Genomic DNA, 22,467 nt, shown 5'->3' with positions numbered 1-22,467 from the left:
AACTAGAGCTGCTATAACTCTGAAAGCAGAGGTGAAATAGGACTAGAAACTGGAATTCATTATGAAGTTGTATAAAGACTAGTGGGATACTTCCTTCCCCTGAATCCCTACCCCTTCCGTGCTGCTCTACCTCAGTAGAAGATGGGATGTTTACTTTCCGAAGAGGTTGAGTCAGAGCTCCCCTGGACACCAGGCAGGGCTGAGGATAGGGGTGACTCATTCCACAGAAAAGCAGAATTAAATGAAGTTTTGCATGTTGAATCACAAGACATATCCTTCCTGATTTATTCCCCAATTCAGGTTCTAGCTATTTGAAGAAACCTCACAGGAAAGTGCCTCAAATGAACTAAGAAAAGAAAGAAAGAGAGAGGAGAGAGAGGGAGGTGGGAGGGAGGAGGGAGGAGGGAGGGAAAAAAGAAGAAATAGAGGAAATAGAGCTAATGCAGGGAACAGAAAAGGATGTCAAAATGAAAAAAAAAAATCTCAAAAGTTCTAACTCGGGGCACCTGGGTGGCTCAGTGGTTTAAGCCTCTGCCTTCGGCTCAGGTCATGATCTCAGGGTCTTGGAAATGAGCTCTGCCTCGGGCTCTGCTCAGCGGGGAACCCATTTCCCCCTTTCTCTGCCTGCCTCTTTGCGTACTTGTGAGCTCTCTGTCAAATAAATAAATAAAATCTTTAGAAAAAATGTTCTAACTCAGAAATTCTAACTCACATATGCTCAGGTGGCTACTGAAGGGAGGTACCTCACCAAAGTCAGGGTATAAACCAAGACACAGAAACACAGAGGACCTGATAAAACAAGAGCTCTGACAAAGGGAGAAAACAGAGAATTCCTAAGATGAAGGTGAAGAGAAGGTCCAGGTCGACACCTGTGTGGCAGCCTGGGGAGCAACCAGTCCATTTCAACACTGGAGGATGGAGGGCTCTAGAGGGGATGTCACCAAAAAGCACAAAAACAAAAACACGGAACCAATCCATTACCTAATGTGTTCAAGCCTTATGAACAAAATCTCAAAGTTCAGATGGAACATAGATGAAATGGTGACAAGGATGGAGAACCGTAAGCAACCCCAGGAAGAGGGGAATATAAACTCCAGGGGAAACCAAAGATTTGTGGTGGACTGTGTAGTGGTTTAAGAATTTTTGATGTTGGGGTGCCTGAGTGGCTCAGTGGGTTAAGCCTCTGCCTTCGGCTCAGGTCATGATCCCAGGGTCCTGGGATTGAGCCCCACATTGGGCTCTCTGCTTGGCGGGGACCCTACTTCCCTCTCTCTGTCTCTGCCTCTGCCTACTTGTGATCTCTGTCTGTCAAATAAATAAATAAAATCTTTAAAAAATATATTCAATATAATTCTCCCTGGAGGAGAATTATACTTCCCTGCCCCACCATGAATTGCAGTGACCACTGAAGTAGGGGTACAAGTGAATATGTCACTGCCAGCCCGAAGCTTCAGGAGCCATGTCTCTGCCTCTGCCACAAGACAGGCACTGTTCAGAGGCTGCCTCTGGCCATCTAAGTCCTGAGTGAAGACGCATGGCCCCAAACTCCAACTGACCTGCCATTGGCTGGGCAGCATCAGTGAGAAGCCAACCTTTATTGTTGTAGGCCACTGAGGGTTTGGTGGTAGTTTGTTAACGCAGCATAATTAACCACTCCCGACACCACACGGAGCAATGTGGCAACATATAATAGGCATTACAATATATACAATAAACACCCAACAATATGATAGAAACGTATTAGGCAATTAGTAAATGGCACAAGGTGTCTAAAACTGAAAAACTAAGATGTGGCCGTAGAAATAAGATCTTTAGAAATGTGGAATAAAGTAGCAAGACAACTTTTTTGCGGGGGAAGCAGGCATCAGGGAGCAGGGACTTCTGTTTGTAGTCATTTGACTTTTGAACCGTATGCATTGTCACTTGGGGAGAAAATTAAAAATACATTTATTTTTTAAACTGGGTGGTAAGTGAAAGGAGAGGAAGGTTGTATTATTGTCTTTGACTCAGCCAGTTTAATAAACTGACCATTAATCATCCCAACAGTAATAATAGGATTGTAATCAGAACCTAATTCTTTTCTTTTTTTAAAGATTTTATTTATTTATTTGACAGAGAGAAATCACAAGTAGATAGAGAGGCAGGCAGAGAGAGAGAGAGGGAAGCAGGCTCCCCGCTGAGCAGAGAGCCCGATGCGGGACTCAATCCCAGGACTCCGAGATCATGACCTGAGCCGAAGGCAGCGGCTTAACCCACTGAGCCACCCAGGCACCCAGAACCTAATTCTTGATAGTACTTTAAAAATAACTTTTTTTCCCCATGAATACTGAATAAATTGAATCACCAAAAGCTAAACTTTTTCATTCTACCGTCACACTGTCCTCTGCAAATAGAAATGTTCATGTTGCTTTCCTAGTATTTTGACTCAGCTACCTCCTTCCCTTGCCCTTACAGTGGTGTTATTTACAGTATACTATCTATATGAAGTCTAATGTCACTAACTTGAATTTGAAAAATTACCTTCATGTATATGGAATTATCTTGTGAAAAACTATTTTATACTTTAAAAAATGATTATTTTTTCAAAGATTTTATTTATTTGACACAGAGAGAGAGACATCCAGAGAGGGAACACAAGCAGATGGAGTGAGAAAAGTAGAAGCAGGCCTCCCACCGAGCAGGGAGCCCAGTACGGGGTTGGATCCCAGGATTAGGACCCAAGCTGGAGCAGATGCTTAATGACTGAGCCACCCAGGTGCCCCTAAAAAATGATTATTTTAAAAAATATCCTCTTACACGAGACCAGAAAATTTTTTTCCTCAGATGGCTTGCAGTGATTAAAATTGATGTTATGGTGCTTTGTTTGTATGGTATTTTGTATGCCATTTTGTCTATGCCTAAAGGATCTGGAGCAGCAAAAGTAGACTAGTCCAACTGCCATATAATTTGGACAGAATAAATGAAGCAGGCTTTCCATAGCCTTTGGACACTTTAGTGTAGCCCCTTTCTGATATGAGCTCTCTTCCTTCTTTTTCTTTTCTTTTTTTTTTTTTTTTTTAAGATTTTATTTATTTATTTGACAGAGAGAGAGAGCAAGAGAGAGAAGCACAAGCAGGAAAAGCAGGCTTTCTGCCGAGCAAGGAGCCTGATGTAGAATGGATCCCAGAACCTTGGAATCATGCATGACTGGAGCTGAAGGCAGACACTTAACGACTGAGCCGCCCAGGTGCCCCATAAACTCTCTTCCTATCCTCATTCCTAGCCATCCCCTATAGCCAGCACTAATTCAGTCACCCAGTAGATATTTATTTGGGGTCTCCAGTGTACTGCTATGCAGTTCCCAGAGTATATGATGTTGTCTCTCACTTCTTTTATTTTTTTTTTAAGATTTATTTATTTATTTGACAGACAGAGATCACAAGTCGGCAGAGAGGCAGGCAGAGAGAGGGGTAGGGGAAGCAGACATCCCGCTGAGCAGAGAGCCTGATGCGGGACTCAATCTTAGGACCCTGGGATCATGACCCGAGCTGAAGGCAGAGGCCACTGAGCCACCCAGGCGCCCCAGATCCCATTTCTTAATCTTTGCAGAGGAGTTTCCTGATCTAAAATGTTATTTCCCCCCATTCCTATACCTTCAAAAAGCCAATCTGTCCATTAAGACACAAGGGGCACCTTCCTGGGGAAGCCTTCCCTTAATCCTAAAAGTTAAAAGCCCTTCCTCCCTACTCCCATAGCACCCTCTGTATTTTTCCTAGAGCCATTATATTCTCCTTTATATCTTGAGCCCCATTAAAGCAAGAACCTCGCTGGTTTTACTCACCGGTATGTCACTGCTGTGCCAGGCTCACTGTATATATTAGAATGGGCAAAATGTTATTGTCTGTTTGTCCTCAACAGACCATATACTCCTGGATGGATGGGTCTGTGATTTATTCACCTTTGTTTCTTTTAGCCTTTAGCACTTGGCACAAGACCTAGCACCCAGAAATTTGTTAAAAATTTGTTAAATAAATTAGCTCTCTCTGCATTATCGTTAATCTTTAATATATATGCATTGAGGGAGGTAGCTCAATTGTTAAGTGTCTGCCTCCAGCTCAGGTCATGAACTCAGGATCCTGGGATTGAGCTCCTCAGCCTGCTCCCTGCTCAGCAGGGGTCCTGTTTCTCCCTCTCTCTGCCCCTACCCATGCTTGTGTGTGCTCTCTGTCTCAAAAAATAAAATACTTAAAAATATATGTATGCATTGAGGAATATATAGAAAGTAAAAAAGTATCCTCATGATCAGAGTGATCAGGTGATGAGGATTATGCCGTTTATATTTTACTTAAATAGGAAAAGTACAGTACATGTGAAAGACCCAAGACTGAAACCCCAAATGCCAAATGACCCAGCTGTGCTGTATGATCTTACCACCTGTACTCTAGATAAGAAATAATTCTTAAAGGGATAATCTTAAAATAACCAGCCAAAAGTGTATCAACAACAGCAACAATGAATTGGAATTTCTACTCATTTAGTCAGTTTGTATGAGTAAACATTGTCTGCATTTCTTGGTTCGCGGTATGGCATATTTCTAACCCAATTTACTATCAATCAAAGCCAAATTATTATCAATATACAAAAATCAGTTGTATTTCTATCCACTGGCAACGAACAATCCGAAAATGAAATTAAGAGAACGAGTCCGGAATAAACAATGAATCTTGGAACACTGAAAAAATTAAATTTAAAAAAAGAAAAAAAGTCCACATATGATAGCATCAAAAGGAATAAAATATTAAGAATCAAATTTAACCAAAGAAACATAGGACTTATGCACTGAAAACTATGAAACATAGTTGAAAGAAATTAAATAAGACCTAAAGAAATGGAAAGTCAGCCGATGTTCATGGATTGGAAGACAATATTGTTAAGACAGTGAGTCACAACTTAGTTTTTACAGCTTTATGGTATGCCTGACTCAGGACCATTTCCATCTAAAAAAGCCTCCTTGATTCCCTACTCCTTTAATCTGCTTTATTTTCCCCATAATGCTTACCATTGAAATGTAGTTCCTTAGGTGACAGGGCTTTTCTTTATTTTTTTTAAAGACTTTATATACTTATTTGAGACCGAGATAGAGAGCACAGGCAGAGGGAGAGGAAGAAGCAGACTCCCTGCTGAGCTGGGAGCCTGACGAGTTGGGGCTTAGAGAAGGACCTGGAGATCATGATCTGAGCCAAAGGCAGATGCTTAATCGACTGAGCCACCCAGACATCCCGGTGACAGGGCATTTAGTTCTCGGCTCCATCCTCAGTAATAAACGGTTAATAGACAACATAAAGCAGAAAGAAAGCTTTATTTATAAAATAAATATCGAAATTTTCAATCCATTGTGTATAGATGCCCTTTTTGTTATGTTCTCAGAATGCAAGTAATTTAAGTTGCCAGCTCACCCTTTGGAAGAGGCATATATTCTTCCCCTCACAAGAGCTAAGTCCCAACTCACTGGCCCTGACTACAAAGGGTGTTTTGGTTTGCTGTGGCCTTGCCAAGTAAACTCACACAAGCTGGTCCTTATGTCTAGTTTCCCTTCTCTTTACTGGGAGATAGTAAACTTTGTAAAACAAACAAACAAACAAAAACAAAAAACAAAAAACCTTACTGAGAATACCTCAGTACCCCCGAAGGTAACTCGTCCGGGAAGAATATCCATTAGTATTCTTCCTTTCTGATATATTTGTCACAATCCACTAGAATACTTCTGATTGGAGGTTCCATTACTCTTTAAGTCTTGGCCTGTTCTTTGGTTATTTGGCTGGGCAGGTCATGGGTGCTCTGATCTAAACAGAGACAAAATATTCTGTAACATTGACAAGATGCTTGTAAAGTGAGGGGAATGAGCTTCCCTCAAAATGCTTATAAAGGAAAGACCACCATGGTAATGTCAGATTTCATTCTAATACACTTCTTGTATATAGTTGCTAAGAGTATCAAATGCTGAAGAATGAAAGGCTTTGCTGTTACTTTGATCACATGTTTATACATGTCCCCCAAATTAACTATTTTACAGCTTCCTTGAGAGAAAAAAATTAAGTTTAAAACATCTTTGTGACTAGCACATGGAAACCATTCCTCTCAGCCTTAAGAAGTTATTTTCTACCAGAATTCATCAATAACTCACAAATGTAATTGTTGCTAAAGAAATAAGGAACAAATAGGCAAAAACTGGTGGTTAAAAACCCAGTAAAACATACTCTTTAATTCACAACTCAAATAGTCATGAAGCACTTCTTATGCTTATAAAACACTCAGCCAAGTCTTTATTTTCTTAAATTTCACATGAAACTTCTCCAGAGAGTACTGTTATTCCCACTGTTGCTAACAAATATAACTAAAACTCAGAATTTGTTTAAAAATGTTTTAGGATATATGTATAAAATAAGCAACCACATTTGTGCTAAAATATTATCCCATTTTGACAGCCAACTCTATGGAAAATCTACTTAAAATTCCATCATAAACATATATGATGCATTCATTTGGTAAAGTAACAGACTATTTGCCTTATAGAAAAATTAGCAATTTCCCTCCCAATTAATTTATTAAATAATTACTTTTAGTTGCATTTGAAAGATAAGATTTTTATTTAAAACGTAAGGAAGTGGGGACACCCGGGTGGCTGAGTTGGTTAAGCATCCAACTCTTTTTTTTTTTTTTTTTTAAGATTTATTTGAGAGAATGAGAGAGAGAGAGAGAGAGAGCCAGCGCGAGCATAAGCAAGTACAAGCAGGGGGAGGGGCAAAGGGAGAAGCAGGCACCCACTGAGCAAGAAGCCCAGGACCCTGGGATCATGACCTGAGCCAAAAGCAGACCCTTAACAGACTGTGCCACTCAGGCATCCCAGCGTCCAACTCTGGATCTCAGTTCAGGTCTTGATCTCAGGGTTGTGAATTTAAGCCCTGCCGTGCCCAGCATAGAACCAATTTTAAAAGAAAATTGGAGGGGAGCGCCTGGGTGGCTCAGTCAGTTAAGCATCTGACTCTTGATCTCTGCTCAGGTCATGATCTCAGGGTGTAAGATGGAGACCCATGTGGGGCTCTGGGCTGGACATGGAGCATGCTTAAGACTCTCTCTCTTCTGGGGTGCCTGGGTGGCTCAGTGGGTTAAGCCTCTGCCTTCGGCTTGGGTCATGATCCCAGGGTCCTGAAATCAAGCCCCACATCAGACGCTCTGCTCCAAGGGGAGCCTGCTTCCTCCTCTCCCTCTGCCTGCCTCTCTGCCTACTTGTGATCTCTGTCAAATAAATAAATAAAATCTTAAAAAAAAAATTCTCTTTCTCTGTCTCTCCCCCTTCCCCTAAATTTAAAAAAAAAAATCATATAAAGTGCAAGGGAATGATTCATAAATTGCTTTTTTTTCTTTTTGAAAGGAAAGGCTGTTGTTTCGAAAAATAGCATTATTTAATGTACTCCCATTAAGATTATACCCTGGCTCATTCTGGTCATGTTGTGATCATGTTTTACAACTGGTGACACCTGGTGCCCGCTGGGAAAATGTCCAGTGAAACAGATCGGCTTAGTTCCATTCCAGGCTTCACCTGTAACAATTCAGATGCTGCCCACACCCTAGGTGAGGGGCATTTCAAAAGGAGATTGGCCTCTCGTTACACAAATATGTTGCCCTGTTCCTGTTCTTCCCATCTAGGGAAAAAAGAGAAATCATGCTAGAAAGTAAAAACAAAATTTTGACCATTTTAATACTTAAGCATTATTACATGAATCTGCCAAATTCAGATTAACTCCTCACTCCTTTTTACGGTGGACAGTGAAACGGCACTGCAGGCCACACACAAAAATGAATAGCATCAGTTCAGTCTCTCAGGCAGGCCAGTTGCTGCTGGTTTGTAATCATGTAAGGAAGTCTTTCATCCAGGGGTTTTTCAGTAGAAAACTTGGGGGTGGGTATTTTAGCAGAGAGAAAAATTAAGCAAAATGGTTATGTATTATATAAAGATAAATCCTGGCAATTTTGCCTACAGTGTTTGTTTGGGCATACTATTCATGGCTCTTCAATGGTAAAATCTCTTGTTTTATTTTCTTTGGTTTATGTCTTGGTTGTTGGAATCTATCCAAAACTACTGTTTCTTGTAAGTCTCTATTGAATAGCTCCTCAATTTCCATTCTAATTCTATCTAGGGTGGCTTCTTTTCATAGAATTGTGAATTTAGCAATCCTAGAAAAAGGACCGGTATTAAAACTGGGATGTGTATTTTCAAATGGCAAATTCAGGAGTAACTAGGAGTGTTCTTCCGGGTTTAGAGATAGCCAAAGATTGAAGTTAAGTTTTAGTGTTGTTGCCAGAGAAATAAAACATATTCCCTCAAAGTATTTTTGAAAATTCTTGGCTGGTTTATAGAATGCTTTAAAATAACCCTTTTTTATCTCCTGTTCTTATCAGAGCTATTTGAATCCTGGAACTTTGTGGGGAATGAGGGGGTAAGTAAGCCATAATTGTCATGTAATTTGTTGTTGGTAATTGGGGAGGAGTGGGTAGGGTCCAAGAAGTGTTCTTTTAAAAGACCTGTCTTACCAATTTGGACTTCAAAAATTATACCTCTTTTTGTATATACTGTAGTAAACTTGAAAACACAATACAGTATAGTTGTTTTTAAAATATATTTCTTTGGTGTTACTTTAATTACACAAGTATTAACTAAAAATTGGAATTTTAAATTTCCAGCAACCTTAAGTATGAATTTTTAAAAAATATTTAGTTTTCTACTCTTCTGTGTGAATGATCTGTTCCTTGGTCATCTAAGGATCTTGCTCATTGTAAGTCTATGAGATTGTTGTATTTTTCTTTTGAAGTAATGTAGAGATAATTTAGTAGAAGTGTGTGTAATAATTTACCTGTAGAACCTAAGACTTATAAGTCAATACATTTAGGTTTAATCATATTGTACCACTAGCATTTCACATACTGGCTATCCTCTTAATTCACTGTGGAAATTCCTAGGGAAAAAATATTTAAAGGGACAAATAAGTATGGAAAATATCAAAAGTCAAGTTTTTCTGAGCTTTCTTTTCATAATTTTTCTCATTCTAATTACCTCCATGTTGGGGTATTGTTGGAATAGTTATAAAAATCAAACACCATTCTTGTCGTATTTGGTGCTGTGCATTCCCCACAATTTAAGAGCAAGGAATGGAAGCAGTCACTCCTGCTGCAGGAGGTAAAGGGGTGCATTGTTTGTGGAAGACTTAAAACACCAAAACTTATCAAAAGTCTGCTTTTTATTGTCAGCATCAAGGTAAACAATGAGAGTAACAAAATATTCCTCCCCCTTGGGAAGATGTTCCTACTACTCTGCAAACACTATTGCCATACAAGCTCAGAAATATCACAAAATCAGTGCACTTGAGATGGTTATTGTGGAAGGATCTCCTTTCTACCTTCATTTCCATCTGTCGAAAATATAAACGTAGATGAATGTGTTAGTACCAATGAAGGCAGCCTGAGGCCTGTTATAAATTTAGATGTAAAATATACATAATTAATACTCTTTAATATTCCAGCGAAGTTGAGAGAAGAATGGTGAACAAGTGGATACTGAACTTTCAGATACTGAAAGATACTCCAGTGTTTTAAACAGTCACAGATATGTCCCTAAGGAAATAACTGAGACCCAAACACGCCATTCTTGCATTTGATGCATGAGAATTTATGGTAACTATAGACTCAAACTCCCACTCAGCATCTGACTCCCTTAGACTTAGTGTAAGACCTTTATTAACCTCTTCCATTTAAGACATCAGTTCTTAAATGAGCACTCACCATGCTGTTGACCTAAAAAAATACCTATTAGGAGAAGAAAACAAACATTAAAGCCCCAAATCACCTTCACTGATACTCTTCCCACCCATAGTTCCCATATTTATATAATTTTCCCACCCTGTTATCTTCAACACTCTGAATTTAGGGAAGGAACTAGTACTTCACAGAGGCAAATATGTTTCCTTCCAAATGCTCTTTTGTAAGTGGGGGGAAAAAAAACCCATAATGAACCACAAAAAAAAGAAAACCACAGACATATATCATTTGCATACAAAAAGGCAAACATGATGACAAAATGATTAGACTAAGGAAAGCATGTGAAGCAGAGTAAAATTTATTACTAGTATAAGTAAAAAAAAAATTTTTACTTGACTTGGGCAGGGTGCCTTAATTTTTCTTTCCTTTGTGAGGGCACTAAACTAGAAAGATGAGAGGTTCACTTCCAGAATGTATTTGTTATTCAGGACATTATTTGTATTTATATGTATGTGTTACTGTATGTACATGAAATCTATCATTGTATATGGATATATGTGTAACCAAAAGGAAGAAAAAAATTGTACCTTTCTTATTTAGGAGTCCATTCACATTTGCATTATTAAATCTAATCACTGTTGATTTGATATAAATTTTCTTGCTTTGTGAGTGCGAGCGCTTTGGCTTTTAGAAAGTATGTTTCTATTTCCACAGGTAAAACAAGTATGGGCCAATTTCTGAGGCAAACTAAGATTCCAGGGTTAGAATATATTCTTATTCTAAATTATTACTTAATCTTATAAGGAATTTACACTTAGGACCTTCATTAATAGATATATCATTATACTTGGTTAAGGTACTGACCTTTGTCATATCTATAGATAGTATATACACACATTGCATATGATATATATTAAGTATATATCATATAAACTGAGGCAAAAAGAAGAGACTAGCTTAAAACCAGAATCTGACTTGAAATAGTCTCTGCTAAAAAGGTATTTTCCAAATTAGTTCGTAATTCCCTGTTGAAAGCAGTTTCTCACTGGGCCAATGCTGTGTAATGTGGTTCAATTCCCAGCTAAGTGCATGGCAGTCTATCTCACCCACAACTTAAATGAATTTCAGTACCATGCTTAAGAGATACAGAACTATTCGCCGATTTAGAAGTTTGTTTTGTTTGGGTTTTCTTCTCTAGGAACTGGTTTTTAGCAATGAGAACAAGGAGGCCTACTCCCTAGGCACTAGAAATCAGAAAAGGAAACCATAAGTATGTGAGCACAGAGTGACAGTTGGGGTCTTTGGTAAGATGGGCAGGGTCATAACAACAAAGGAAAAGGACCAAAAAAATATCAGTAGCAGCATCACCTTAGAAACACTGGAGTCAGCAAGAACTGAGTAGACATCCATAAGTCAGGGCAGCTTGACCACTGTCCCACCCAAACAGTAGTTAGTTTAAGAAACAACTTTATTTTACAAATGGAAATTTCGAAAAGTAACAAAAATAACAACAAAATACCTCTGGTCATTATAATGTTTTCTGTGATTAAAAAGTATGATGAAAAGGTACTAAGTATTTGTTGGGAAAATCAGTATTTTCATTCTTAATTCCAAACTGAAGTTTATATTATATAATAAGATTTAGACTGAAAAAATCTTGATGAAAAATTTCATTTACATATTTACAGCCCCAGTGCAGTCTGGCCTGCCTGTGTGCAAGACCCGAGTAAGCAGGCTGTAGAGGAAAGTCTCTGATGAGGCCCATCAGCTTCTTAGCTGAAGAGCCTCTGGTGAGACTTCAAGCTTTACAGGCACACTCGTGTGACCAAATAACTTTTCCTGGAAATGCTAAAATGCTTTACCGTTATTCTGTCTGTTTCCCTGTGGCATAGGACTGAATCCTTTTCCCCCAATCTTATAGCCTAGGGACAGACATGTTGAGTATACAGGGTAGGAGCAAGATAAAACTTAGATTTCATAATATAAGCAAAATAGCAATATGACATTCTAAAGACAATTCTAGAAAAAGAGCAGAGAACTGTCTTTAGAAAGTCAAGATTGATCACTCAAGCTCTCTGAACTCGGAGGATCATAAATTAACTTCAACCCATCAACCTAGTCAAGTTGCCTTAAACCCACAGACTGTATTTTGGCACAGATTTTTCAGCTGTGCCAAAAGATAGGCTGTATGTAACTCCCTCTCTCATACAAGCAATATTTAACTGTAACTCTTCAAAATAACAAATACATTTGAGAATAACAATATTATAAACTTATAAAGTGTAATTCATGTATTATAACATACTTTTATATTATACAGCAATATTACTATTCCAGTCTTTTTCTTCTTTATATAAGCTTGGATTTTAAGCAAATTTTTAAGTGGAAATAAATTTAAATATTTAATTATTTAAATTAAATTTGAATAGTTAATTAAATTCAAATAAATAAATATTTAAATATGTAAAATTTTAAATTTTCCATTACTTGACAGTATTAGAGAACATGTTCATTTGCTAATTACAATTATTGCTAATTGTCTGCAAATAATTAAAACTTCCCAAACATACCATAGAAGATACATACATCTATAGTATACAAGATGATTCCTTCCTCCCCTTCTTCCTATATCCTGAAGGAAGAGCTTTAATTTCTAACAGGTTAGACAAAGGAATCTAATACCTCCTATTGAAAGTTAAAAGTTCTGTTACTAAAGGCCTAAGTTTTTAAGTCACTCGGTTTCCTAGCTACTTCAATGGAATCAGCAGTCATAGATCCAACCCCAGCTCCAAGAGTGGAACGTCGTAATGATAGTTCCAAGGCAGAAATCTGACGTAACTCTTTACGACACAGTTTTACAGATGTGACACCATGAAGCTGTCCCACATTACCCACCAGCTGGATTTGGGGTGATGGTCGGCTATGAGATTTTGTGAAATGATTTTCATCTCCTTCTATTTTATCCTCATTGTTTAACAAATGTCCACTAGTAGGTGCTAAAGAGCTACAGATCAAAGGCAATTCTGGGCCCTCTTCCCAGAGTTTCAGAGGATTTGGTTGTGTTCTTAAACTGCTTGTTGAATTGTCCAGTTCTCTTTCTCTTCCACTTAATCTCATATTTTCAGTTCTGGATGCCCACTTTAATTCTTCTGGAACCATGCCTGCTTCATCAGGGTTCAGAACTCTATCCCCAGCATCATGATCTTAAAATAATACAAAAAGCAAAAAAATTAGAGATTTCTTCAAAAACAAGTATTTTGATCATGATATCCTAACATAATTATATTACTATCACTCAATATAAAGATATCTTTCAGCTTTTTTTCTTTGTTAGGTGACTTAGACAAACAGAAGTTTCACCTGCAGGCATTCTATATGTGAATAACTGATAACTTTTAATTCATAGAACAAAGTTGGGAAAATAGTCATCTAGTGATTCTGTTTTTCCCTGGAAACACAAGAATGCTTTGGGCCTCTCTGGTCTCCTACACCTGTCCTCCACTGCCTTGCCACTGGTGAACCACAGTCCACACCTTGGCTAAGTGAAGCAGCACCGGAGAATACTGGCTGTATGTCTGGGGGAGCTTTTGGGATGTGGCATCGTGTATGTGAAAGTCTAGTCTTGGTTAGAACTCCCAGCATGATAGCAGGGCTGAGCTCCTTAAAAATATTCTGGGGATCCACCATTAAAATAGAGAGGACAGCACACCCGCTCAGTGGGTTACCCTCCTGGAATGAGTGAAGGACTGAGTGGAAAGATCAAAGCTTGAAGTCTTCAAATCCTAGAATTATCTAATATCAAAGACAAAAATGTACTTGAGAAAAGCCCATCTAGGCCCGAGACCTAATACAATAAAGAATGCCAATGTTAACATATATTGACACATGATTAGTACACTTCTAATCCTACGAATACCAAGTTTAAAAACAGAAGTTGCACACTGGCAGTCCCTAGCCAAATCTGGCCCATAGACACATTTTACTTGCCTATGAAATAACACGGGATCCCAGTTTTTTGGGGACACCCAATTTTTTAATTGGGAACTTTCATATGAAAATAGAGATTCCGTCTTTTCTAGAAAAAAATGAGAACTACTGATTTCTGCCTGGCCACAGAAGCTGGAGCAGAGCTGGCCCTGCCTGTTGAGACAGCTGCTACCTTCCCTGCTGCTCCCTTTGGCTCCCTGCATCCTGAAGGCATTTCAGTTTTTTACCCCTGGTTGAAAACATAGTTGTTTTTCTAACTTTTAAAGTAATCTCACAAACAAACCAGCTGAACTAACAAATGACACAGATTCGCACATGGAACTAGCAGATATTCACCAAGATAATGGTAGACAGTGGCTCCCAAACTTTGCCACATGTCAGTCACTGGAAGCTTTTAAAAAAAAATGATGCTCAGGTCCCGATGTCTGGGAAAGGGAGCCAGGCATCTTATTTTTGAAAAAGCATATGTGAAAGAGCAGAGATGGGCTTGCTGGAGAAGCTCACTTCTTGCCCAACTTGGATATTTCACAGTGGAAAGTTTCCCTCTTCCAGAATTTTACCAGTAGGGAACAAACCAGAAAAAGATTAGTTCACCTGAGGTCACAGAGTGAGGAAAACAAGTTAGGTTCCAGCCCAACTCTTCTGACTCAAGTATCCTCACACAGAGTTTTATAGTGATTTAAACTGATAAAAGGATAGAGTTTTAAATACTTAAATAAGTACATCAACTGCATGTCCATATAAACTGATCATATTCTTACAGATTTTATCCTCATACCCTAATATATTTGTTAGAAAATAGATGCACTGTAACAGAGGCATGACTAAGAGGTAACCAAGATATTTTAGACCAAGATTAATTTTTCTGCACTTGAAAATGCTAAAAATGCCATTTACAAGATAAATGTAAGTGTTGTATGCAGACACTGAAAAGACTACTATCAAAAAACAATGACTCACGAAACAAACAGGGTTGCTGGGTGGTGGCGGGGTAGGGATAGGGTGATGGACATGGGGAGGGTGTGCGCTTTGGTGAGTGCTGTGAAATGTGTAAGCCTGATGAGTCACAGACCTGTACCCCTGGGGCAAATAATACATTATATGTTAATAGAAGAAATTCAGAAAGCAAACAAATAAACAAACTAATGAACTGAATACCAAGACAGTTAAATATTAAGATCACTGATTGTGAAGTGCCTAATAATTTTTAGGGAACTCAGAATTTGATATATATAAACTGCTATATTTATAATTCAAACAAATTTTGTTTAATATTATTTTAGAATAGCATTTTGTATATAGATATAGTACAAGCTTTATCTCTAATATGATTCTAATTTTTTTAAAGCATGGGGACAATACTGAAAAGAATTATGCTAAATGTTAATAGTTGTGGGTAGAATTATGATTTTTTTCCAGCTCTTTTTCTATATTTTCAAATTTTCCTACAATGACTATTAGTTTTCTTACTTTTTATAGATGTATCTAGGTGGAATAGCAAGCTAGCTGAAGTAGTTTCTTCAACATTAGTATCGAGACTAGATTTCCTGGGGTCCCTGGCTGGTTTAGTCGGTAGAGCATGCAACTCTTGATCTCAGGGTTGTGAGTTCGAGTCCCATGTTGGTGGTAAAGTTTACTTAAAAACAAACAAGACCAAAAAAAAAAAAAAAAGACTAGATTCCCAAGTAAGTTAGTCAGACAGATTCAGAGCTTTATGATAACTCCAAGATTACTTAACTTGTTCAGTTTCCTGCATTTGTCTCATTAAAGAGCAGGATGAAGGTGCAGAACGAGGGTGAAACCTCTATATTCCCACACCACACTAGCATTTTAAAAGATGTCTTGTTGACTCGCAATATAAACATGGACCATTTAAACACTAGGTATTGGGTGCCTGGGTGGCTCAGTGGGTTAAAGCCTCTGCCTTCGGCTTAGGTCATGATCTCAGGGTCCTGGGATGGAGCCCTGCATTGGGTTCTCCACTCAGCAGGGAGCCTGCTTCCCTCCTCCCCTGCCTGCCTCTCTGCCTACTTGTGATCTCTGCCAATCAAATAAATAAATAAAATCTTAAAAAAAACCCCAAAAACTTAAAAAAAAACAAACAAACTAGGTATCTAATGTTAGATGTCTCAAGTTTGAAAGTGGATTTTTTAAAGCTAGAACAGTCTCTTTTTTTAATAAAGATTTTATTTATTTGACAGAGAGAGAGAGAGATCACAAGTAGGCAGAGAGGCAGGCAGAGAGAGAGAGGGGAGCAGATTCCCCGCTGCACAGAGAACCCAATGCGGGGCTCAATCCCAAGACCCTGACACCATGACCTGAGTCGAAGGCAGAGGCTTAACCAGGTGTCCCAAAGCTAAAATGGTCTTATGCTGATTGTTCTGTTTGCTACTTAACGTTTGTTTACTTTTTAATTTTTTATGGCGTGTTTCTTTTTTTTTTTTTTTTTTAAAGATTTTATTTATTTATTTGACAGAGAGAGATCACAAGCAGGCAGAGAGGCAGGCAGAGAGAGAGGAGGAAGCAGGCTCCCTGCTGAGCAGAGAGCCCGATGTGGGACTCGATCCCAGGACCCTGAGATCATGACCTGAGCCGAAGGCAGCAGCCCAACCACTGAGCCACCCAGGCGCCCCTATGGCGTGTTTCAAGTAAAAGGTGCAGCTATATAATGCAGGCAGTATTTCAAGTAAATATTCTAGTTACATTAGCACCTCTGCATTACTACATTGAAAATCAGAAAACGTAGTCTCTCTGGCAGGATCTGTCTGTCTGTGTCACATCTCTGTCCTAAGACAACTTTTATTGTAGAATGTTAAACCAGGAATCATAAGATGAAGGACCTGAGACCATGTTCTAATTACTGTTGTGTTTTTAAGTTACTTGACCTAGGTTTCGATTCTTTTTTTTGAAAATGGCATTAGCTGACACTGACCCACCTAACTACTTGTGAAAATAACTATAAATTACAAATATCATAACCATAAGGTAGCATTAGAACTAATTTTCTAGGGCCGCCTGGGTGGCTCAGTCATCAAGCTTCTGCCTTCAGCTCAGGTCATGATCCCAAGGTCCTGGGATCAAGCTCCGCATCGGGCTCCCTGCTCTGCTGGAAGCCTGCTTCTCCCTCTCCCACTCCCCCTGCTGTGTTCCCTCTCTTGCTGTGTCTCTCCCTATCAAAAAAATAAATAAATAAAATCTTCAAAAAAAAAAAAAGAACTACTTTTCTAAGATATTACTGTTTTAAACTTTAATGCTATGTTAATTCTTCTTACATTATATATTCAGCATGTATCTTTTCCTTATGCGTAGATATAGTTTCCACTGGTCTCTTTACAGTCTTGTTGTACCCATCTTTAAGTGGTGGTCTTTACAGATACAGAACAGGTCTGTGTTCCTAAAATGTTGTCAAGTCAACTATGCATAAGCCATACTTGACTTAGTAGAATAACTTCTCTAAAGGCAGGCTCATTCTTTTATAAAATGTAAAATATATTAGGACTCCTGGGTGTCTCAGTTTGTTACGCGTCTGCCTTCCGGTCAGGTTACGATCGCAGGGTCCTGGGATGAAGCCCTGCTTTGTGCTCCCTGCTCAGCAGAGAGCCTGCTGCTCCTCTCTCCACCCCTCCTCCCTGCTTGTAGTCTCTTTCTCCCTCTCTCTCTCTCAAATAAATAAGTAAAATCTTTGAAAAAATGTAAAATATGTTATTCTAGAAATATTGATTCTTCTCTAATTGGGAGACTTCAAAAGGGTGTATTTTAATCATGGCACTTTCTCGTTTAGTTATGTCATGTTTTAGGGTGAGGGTCAGGCAGACAAGTATTTTTTTTTTTGGTTTATAGAGAAAAACACAAGTTCAATCTCTAATTCTAAACAACCAAATCAAACCAAATTTGTTTTGTTTCTTATATTCCACTTAGGAGTGAGATCATATGGTATTTGTCTCTCTCTGACTCACTTCACTTAGCATTATACCCTCTAGATCCATCCCTGTCCTTGCAAATGGCAAGGTTTCATTCTCTTTATGGCTGAATTAATATTCCATTGTTTGTATACACCACATTTTCTTTACCCATTCATCTATCAGACATTTGGGTGTTCCATAATTTGGCTATTATAAATAATGCTACAATAAACATAGGGATGCTCATATCTTTTCAAATTAGTGTTTTCATATTCTTTGGGTAAACCCCCACTAGTGGAATTACTGAACCATACAGTAATTCTGTTTTTTTTTTTTTTTTAAGATTTTATTTATTTATTTGACAGAGATCACAAACAGGCAGAGAGGCAGGTAGAGAGAGAGAGGAGGAAGCAGGCTCCCCACCGAGCAGAGAGCCCGACGCCGGGCTCGATCCCAGGACCCTGGGATCATGACCTGAGCCGAAGGCAGAGGCTCAACCCACTGAGCCACCCAGGCGCCCCAACAGTAATTCTGTTTTTAATCTGAGGATCCTCCATACTGTTTTCCAGAGTGGCTACACCAGTTTGCATTCCCACCGACAGTGCACGAGGGCTCCTTTTTCTCCACATCCTCACCAACACTTGTTTTTTCCTGTGTTGTTGGTTTCAGCCATTTTGACAGGTGGAAGGTGATATCACATTGTGGTTTTGATTTGCATTTCCCTGGTGATTAGGACTAGAAAACTATTTTTGTTTACAGAGACAAATACAAGTTCAATATCTAATTCTAAATAACCAAATCAATTGGGAAAGGCTAAACTGTTAAGGCAGGCACAACTTCACTGAATATTAGATACATCACATACCGTTAGCATGACAAGTGACATGAAAAGTCTTACGTTCAGATGCTGCTAGCTGCCGCCGAACTGCTTCCCCTACCAGTTCCTTAAGTTTCTTCTTAAGATCTCTGCTGGTTTTCTTATAGAAATAAAGATCTTTTTCCAGCTGTTGGATTTTATCTTCATATGTTTTTAACATTTCCACGAGGCCTTCACCATCTTGCTCTATGAAACAGAGATTTATATTTAAAATCAGTTTAAACTAAATGACTAAAAATTATGTTCTAACACAGTCTCCAGACTGTATTTAAAGGGTCAGAATTATGTTACATGTATCTGTTACCTGAATGGATTTGCTTTCAGATACAGTTCGGATTCTTCTGCCCTTAGTCACCATCTCCGTCCAACCCCCTACCAACTACCGCAACTTCATGATTCATAAGCACTTTTTGAGTAACATTAACTAGATTTATCCTTGAAACAGCAGAAATAAGGTGTTCCCTATAAAAAATTCACATCTGGAACTCTATCAGTTGCATCAATATTTTATTTAAAGTTCATATCAGGGGGCGCCTGGGTGGCTCAATCGATTACGCATCTGCCTTCAGCTCAGGTCATGATCCAAGGGTCCCGGAAATCAAGTCCCAAATCAGGCTTCCTGCTCAGGGGGAGCCTGCTTCTCCCTCTCCCTCTGCAGCTCCCCCTCTTTGTGCTCACACACTCTTTCTCTGTCAAATAAATAAAATCTTAAAAGTTAAAAAATAAAAAAATAAAGTTCATATCAGGAACTGTGGATATATGGAAAATCAGAGGCCCAGGTTTATAAGCCTAAGAAATCTATAAACAAAAAAAACCCCCAAAACCAAAAACCTGCCAAAAGAGGCTAGAGAGATTAAATTACAAAAGAAAACACCCATACAAAAAAGAGGGGAAACAGAAATAAGTTGTAGCTTATGCTACAATATAACTTAAAGCTTCTACTTAATATTTATGAATCTATAAAACTGTCCCTATTGGGTATGTTTTAGAACCGGTAAAACCTAGTTTATTGACCTTCTGCAAATACATACTCTTGGACCTATTCTTTCCTAGTGGTATATTTATAAGATGATCCTACTGGGTTTTTTCTTTTTAATTTTTGATTTTTTATTTAAATTCAGTTAGCCAATCTATAGTACATCATTAGTTTTTATGTAGCTTAATGATTCATTAATTGCATATAACATGATCCTACTGGTTTTAATGTTTTTTTTTTTTTAAAGATTTTATTAATTTATTTGACAGAGAGAAAGATCACAAGTAGGCGGAGAGTCAGGCAGAGAGAGAGGAGGAAGCAGGCTCCCGCTGAGCAAAGAGCCCGATGCGGGGCTCGATCCCAGGACACTGAGATCATGACCTGAGCCGAAGGCAGCGGCTTAATCCACTGAGCCACCCAGGCGCCCCTATGTTGTTTTTTTTTTTTTTTGTAACTGGCTGTTTTGAAAAATTTGATCTAAGTATATTGGATATTCTAAATTAACCCATTATCTGTTTTTTTAAAATATTTTATTTATTTACTTGACACAGAGAGAGATCACAAGTAGACAGAGAGGCAGGCAGAGAGAGAGGAGAAGCAGGATCCCTGTTGAGCAGAGAGCCCAATGTGGGGCTCGATCCCAGGACCCTAAGATCATGACTTGAGCTAAAGGCAGAGGCTTAACCCACTGAGCCACCTAGGTGCCCCCCATTATCTTGTATTTAAAAATAAAACTTTAAGGGGTGCATGAGTGGCTCAATCAGTTAAGCATCAGGCTCTTGATTTTGGCTAGGTCATGATTTTGGCTAGGGTTGTGGGATCAAGCCCTGTGTTGGGCTCTGCGCTCAGTGGTGTGTTTCCCTGAGTTTTCTCCCTCTTATTCTGCCCCTCCCCACCAACTCTGTCTCTTCTCTCTAAAATAAATAAATCTTTAAAAAAATAAATAAATACTTTAATAACACCAAAACTCAGAATCCCTATAAAGAATATAATCTATTTCAGGGCGCCTGGGTTGCTCAGTGGTTAAGCCTCTACCTTCAGCTCAGGTCATGATCTCAGGGTCCTGGGACTGAGCCCCGCTTCCGGCTCTCTGATCAGCAGGGAGCCTGCTTCCCCCTCTCTCTCTGCCTACTTGTGATGTGTCTCTCTGTCAAATAAATAAATAAAATCTTAAAAAAAAAAAGAATATCATCTATGTCAACTGAATTTTATACAACATAGTCAGTTGAAATTAGAAAGTTCATAAATTATCATTTTTAGCTACAACTTTGTTAGAAAAACTAATCCCAGGTATAGAAATGAATGATTTTTAAAATGTCCTCATTTGGCTATAGCATGAGCTTTTGTGATACAATGCCAATCACTTGAAAAATACATTAAAAAGTCTATGAAAATATCACTTTATAGAGACGTTAAGATAGAACTAAAAATAAGGAAAGGAGAGCATGTTTGAATGAAGCAACATGTAGGATCCTGTCATCAGGCAACTGGTTGTTAATCGACTGGTTATTGAATTAACTTAGGGGCAAATTGCCTCAATACTCAAATTTATATATTTTCTAATTTTCTGCTTACTCAGATTGTTTCTCCAGATCCTTTCTAACCCATTTCCAGCTATAGATTCACAAGAATCAAGGCTAAGCAGCTAAGCAGCCTGGACTGAAGCATTACCAGTGCTGCCAGGCAGTGATTTTGTTGCCATAGCAACTCTTTGTGTACTGGCCAAATGCCCAGGTAACATGAGGACCAACTGCTGTGACAGCTCTTTCCACACCAGAGTTGACGGCTGAACTACTGTGCACTGATAACAGTACGTGTCCAATGGTGGTAGGCTAATTTTGACCTAAGATATAACCTTTATGCATAAAATTTACAATCAACTGAAAATTATAACAAGAAACATAACTAGAAATCTGACGGGGTGCCTATCACGTTAATTATGTAAAGGGAAAGTAATTTAAATATCAAAGTACTCCCTCCTTGAGAGAGCGACACTTTTCAACTGTACACCGGAAGCCAGGATTGCCGCAGTTGTACATAAAAAAAAGACCAACAACAGATGGGTGGGAGTTCTTATGTGTGGCCCTGGGGACAGACAGAGGGAGGGCATTTCAAGCACCAAGAGCCCTACATCCCAGTCCCCTCTCCCCATGTGCAGGAACCCAGACATGTGAAGCTCAAAACCAAATATAAGTAGGAACTATTTATTATGTGACAAGCTTCTGTTCCTGGCTTCCCCTCCGAGCCCCTCCGACACACAGCCTTCCGTTCGGTTTCTCGCAAATGGACCACCTAGCAAAGACATTTTTTGACCTTCTAAGTGTGTCTTCCATAGCAGCGGACCAGAAGGGGCAGTACCTTGGAAATGCTGTAACAGCAGCTGCATCTTTTGCTCATGCTCCTTCTGCTGAAGGGTCAGTCTCCGGTCACACTGTAGTTTCAAATGCTCAAGGGCAGACTCCAGTTCACGAACCATATTATCCCGTTCCAGAACCTTCATTTTCATTTCTTCATTCTGTAACTGGAGCTTCCGTTCGGTTTCTCGCAAATGGACCACCTAGCAAAGACATTTTTTGACCTTCTAAGTGTGTCTTCCATAGCCTTGTAATAGCCTACTTCTCTTAGGCTACATGAACAACTTCCTTAGCCACTGTGGTGTAACTAAGCAAATGCTCTGTAACATACTCAACAAAATAACCTAAGAGCCCATTGAGTTTGCTGGGATTCTGAACTGGTAACAACTTTACTTTTAATATCATGTGGCTCTAACTATCACCCCTCCATCATCTCTCAGTCATGGTCATTGCAATTTACAGTGACAATCATCTAAATCCATTTCTTTGGTCTTAAGAAGAGAATGGGGGGGGGGGAGAGAATGGGAACTTAGAGACTCTTGTAACATCTAGATACTGCCCAGTGTTAACTCCAAAATG

General features: G+C 38.9%; 1 protein-coding gene and 1 long non-coding RNA gene across 7 annotated transcripts in view; one reads left to right on the top strand and one right to left on the bottom strand.

Moving 5' to 3' along the window:
• LOC131812098 (uncharacterized) overlaps positions 1-22,467 on the top strand; it is a 63,727-nt gene that overhangs the window by 3,226 nt on the left and 38,034 nt on the right. For 2 of the 4 annotated variants that reach the window (XR_009346273.1, XR_009346275.1), the window contains exons 1-2: positions 5,779-5,920; positions 8,440-8,477. This is a non-coding gene — a long non-coding RNA (uncharacterized LOC131812098). Of the gene's footprint in view, positions 1-5,778; positions 5,921-8,439; positions 8,478-22,467 lie in introns of those variants that run through there. The other 2 variants (XR_009346274.1, XR_009346272.1) reach the window with 1 other exon arrangement.
• The window catches only part of KIF27 (kinesin family member 27), a 93,142-nt gene continuing 80,809 nt past the window's right edge, over positions 10,135-22,467 (bottom strand). For 2 of the 3 annotated variants that reach the window (XM_059141206.1, XM_059141208.1), the window contains 3 exons: positions 21,893-22,091; positions 18,547-18,744; positions 10,135-12,995 (listed from right to left, as the gene is read on the bottom strand). In XM_059141206.1, coding sequence (XP_058997189.1) covers positions 12,511-12,995; positions 18,547-18,744; positions 21,893-22,091 — 882 coding nt within the window. In that variant the 3' untranslated portion in view covers positions 10,135-12,510. The remainder of the gene's footprint in view (positions 12,996-18,546; positions 18,745-21,892; positions 22,092-22,467) is intronic. The other variant, XM_059141207.1, reaches the window with a different exon arrangement.

Source organism: Mustela lutreola, chromosome 12 (assembly GCF_030435805.1).
Source record: "Mustela lutreola isolate mMusLut2 chromosome 12, mMusLut2.pri, whole genome shotgun sequence".
Taxonomy (NCBI): domain Eukaryota; kingdom Metazoa; phylum Chordata; class Mammalia; order Carnivora; family Mustelidae; genus Mustela; species Mustela lutreola.
Note: the sequence above shows the minus strand (reverse complement) of the source record. Positions and strands in the feature narration are given on the sequence as shown.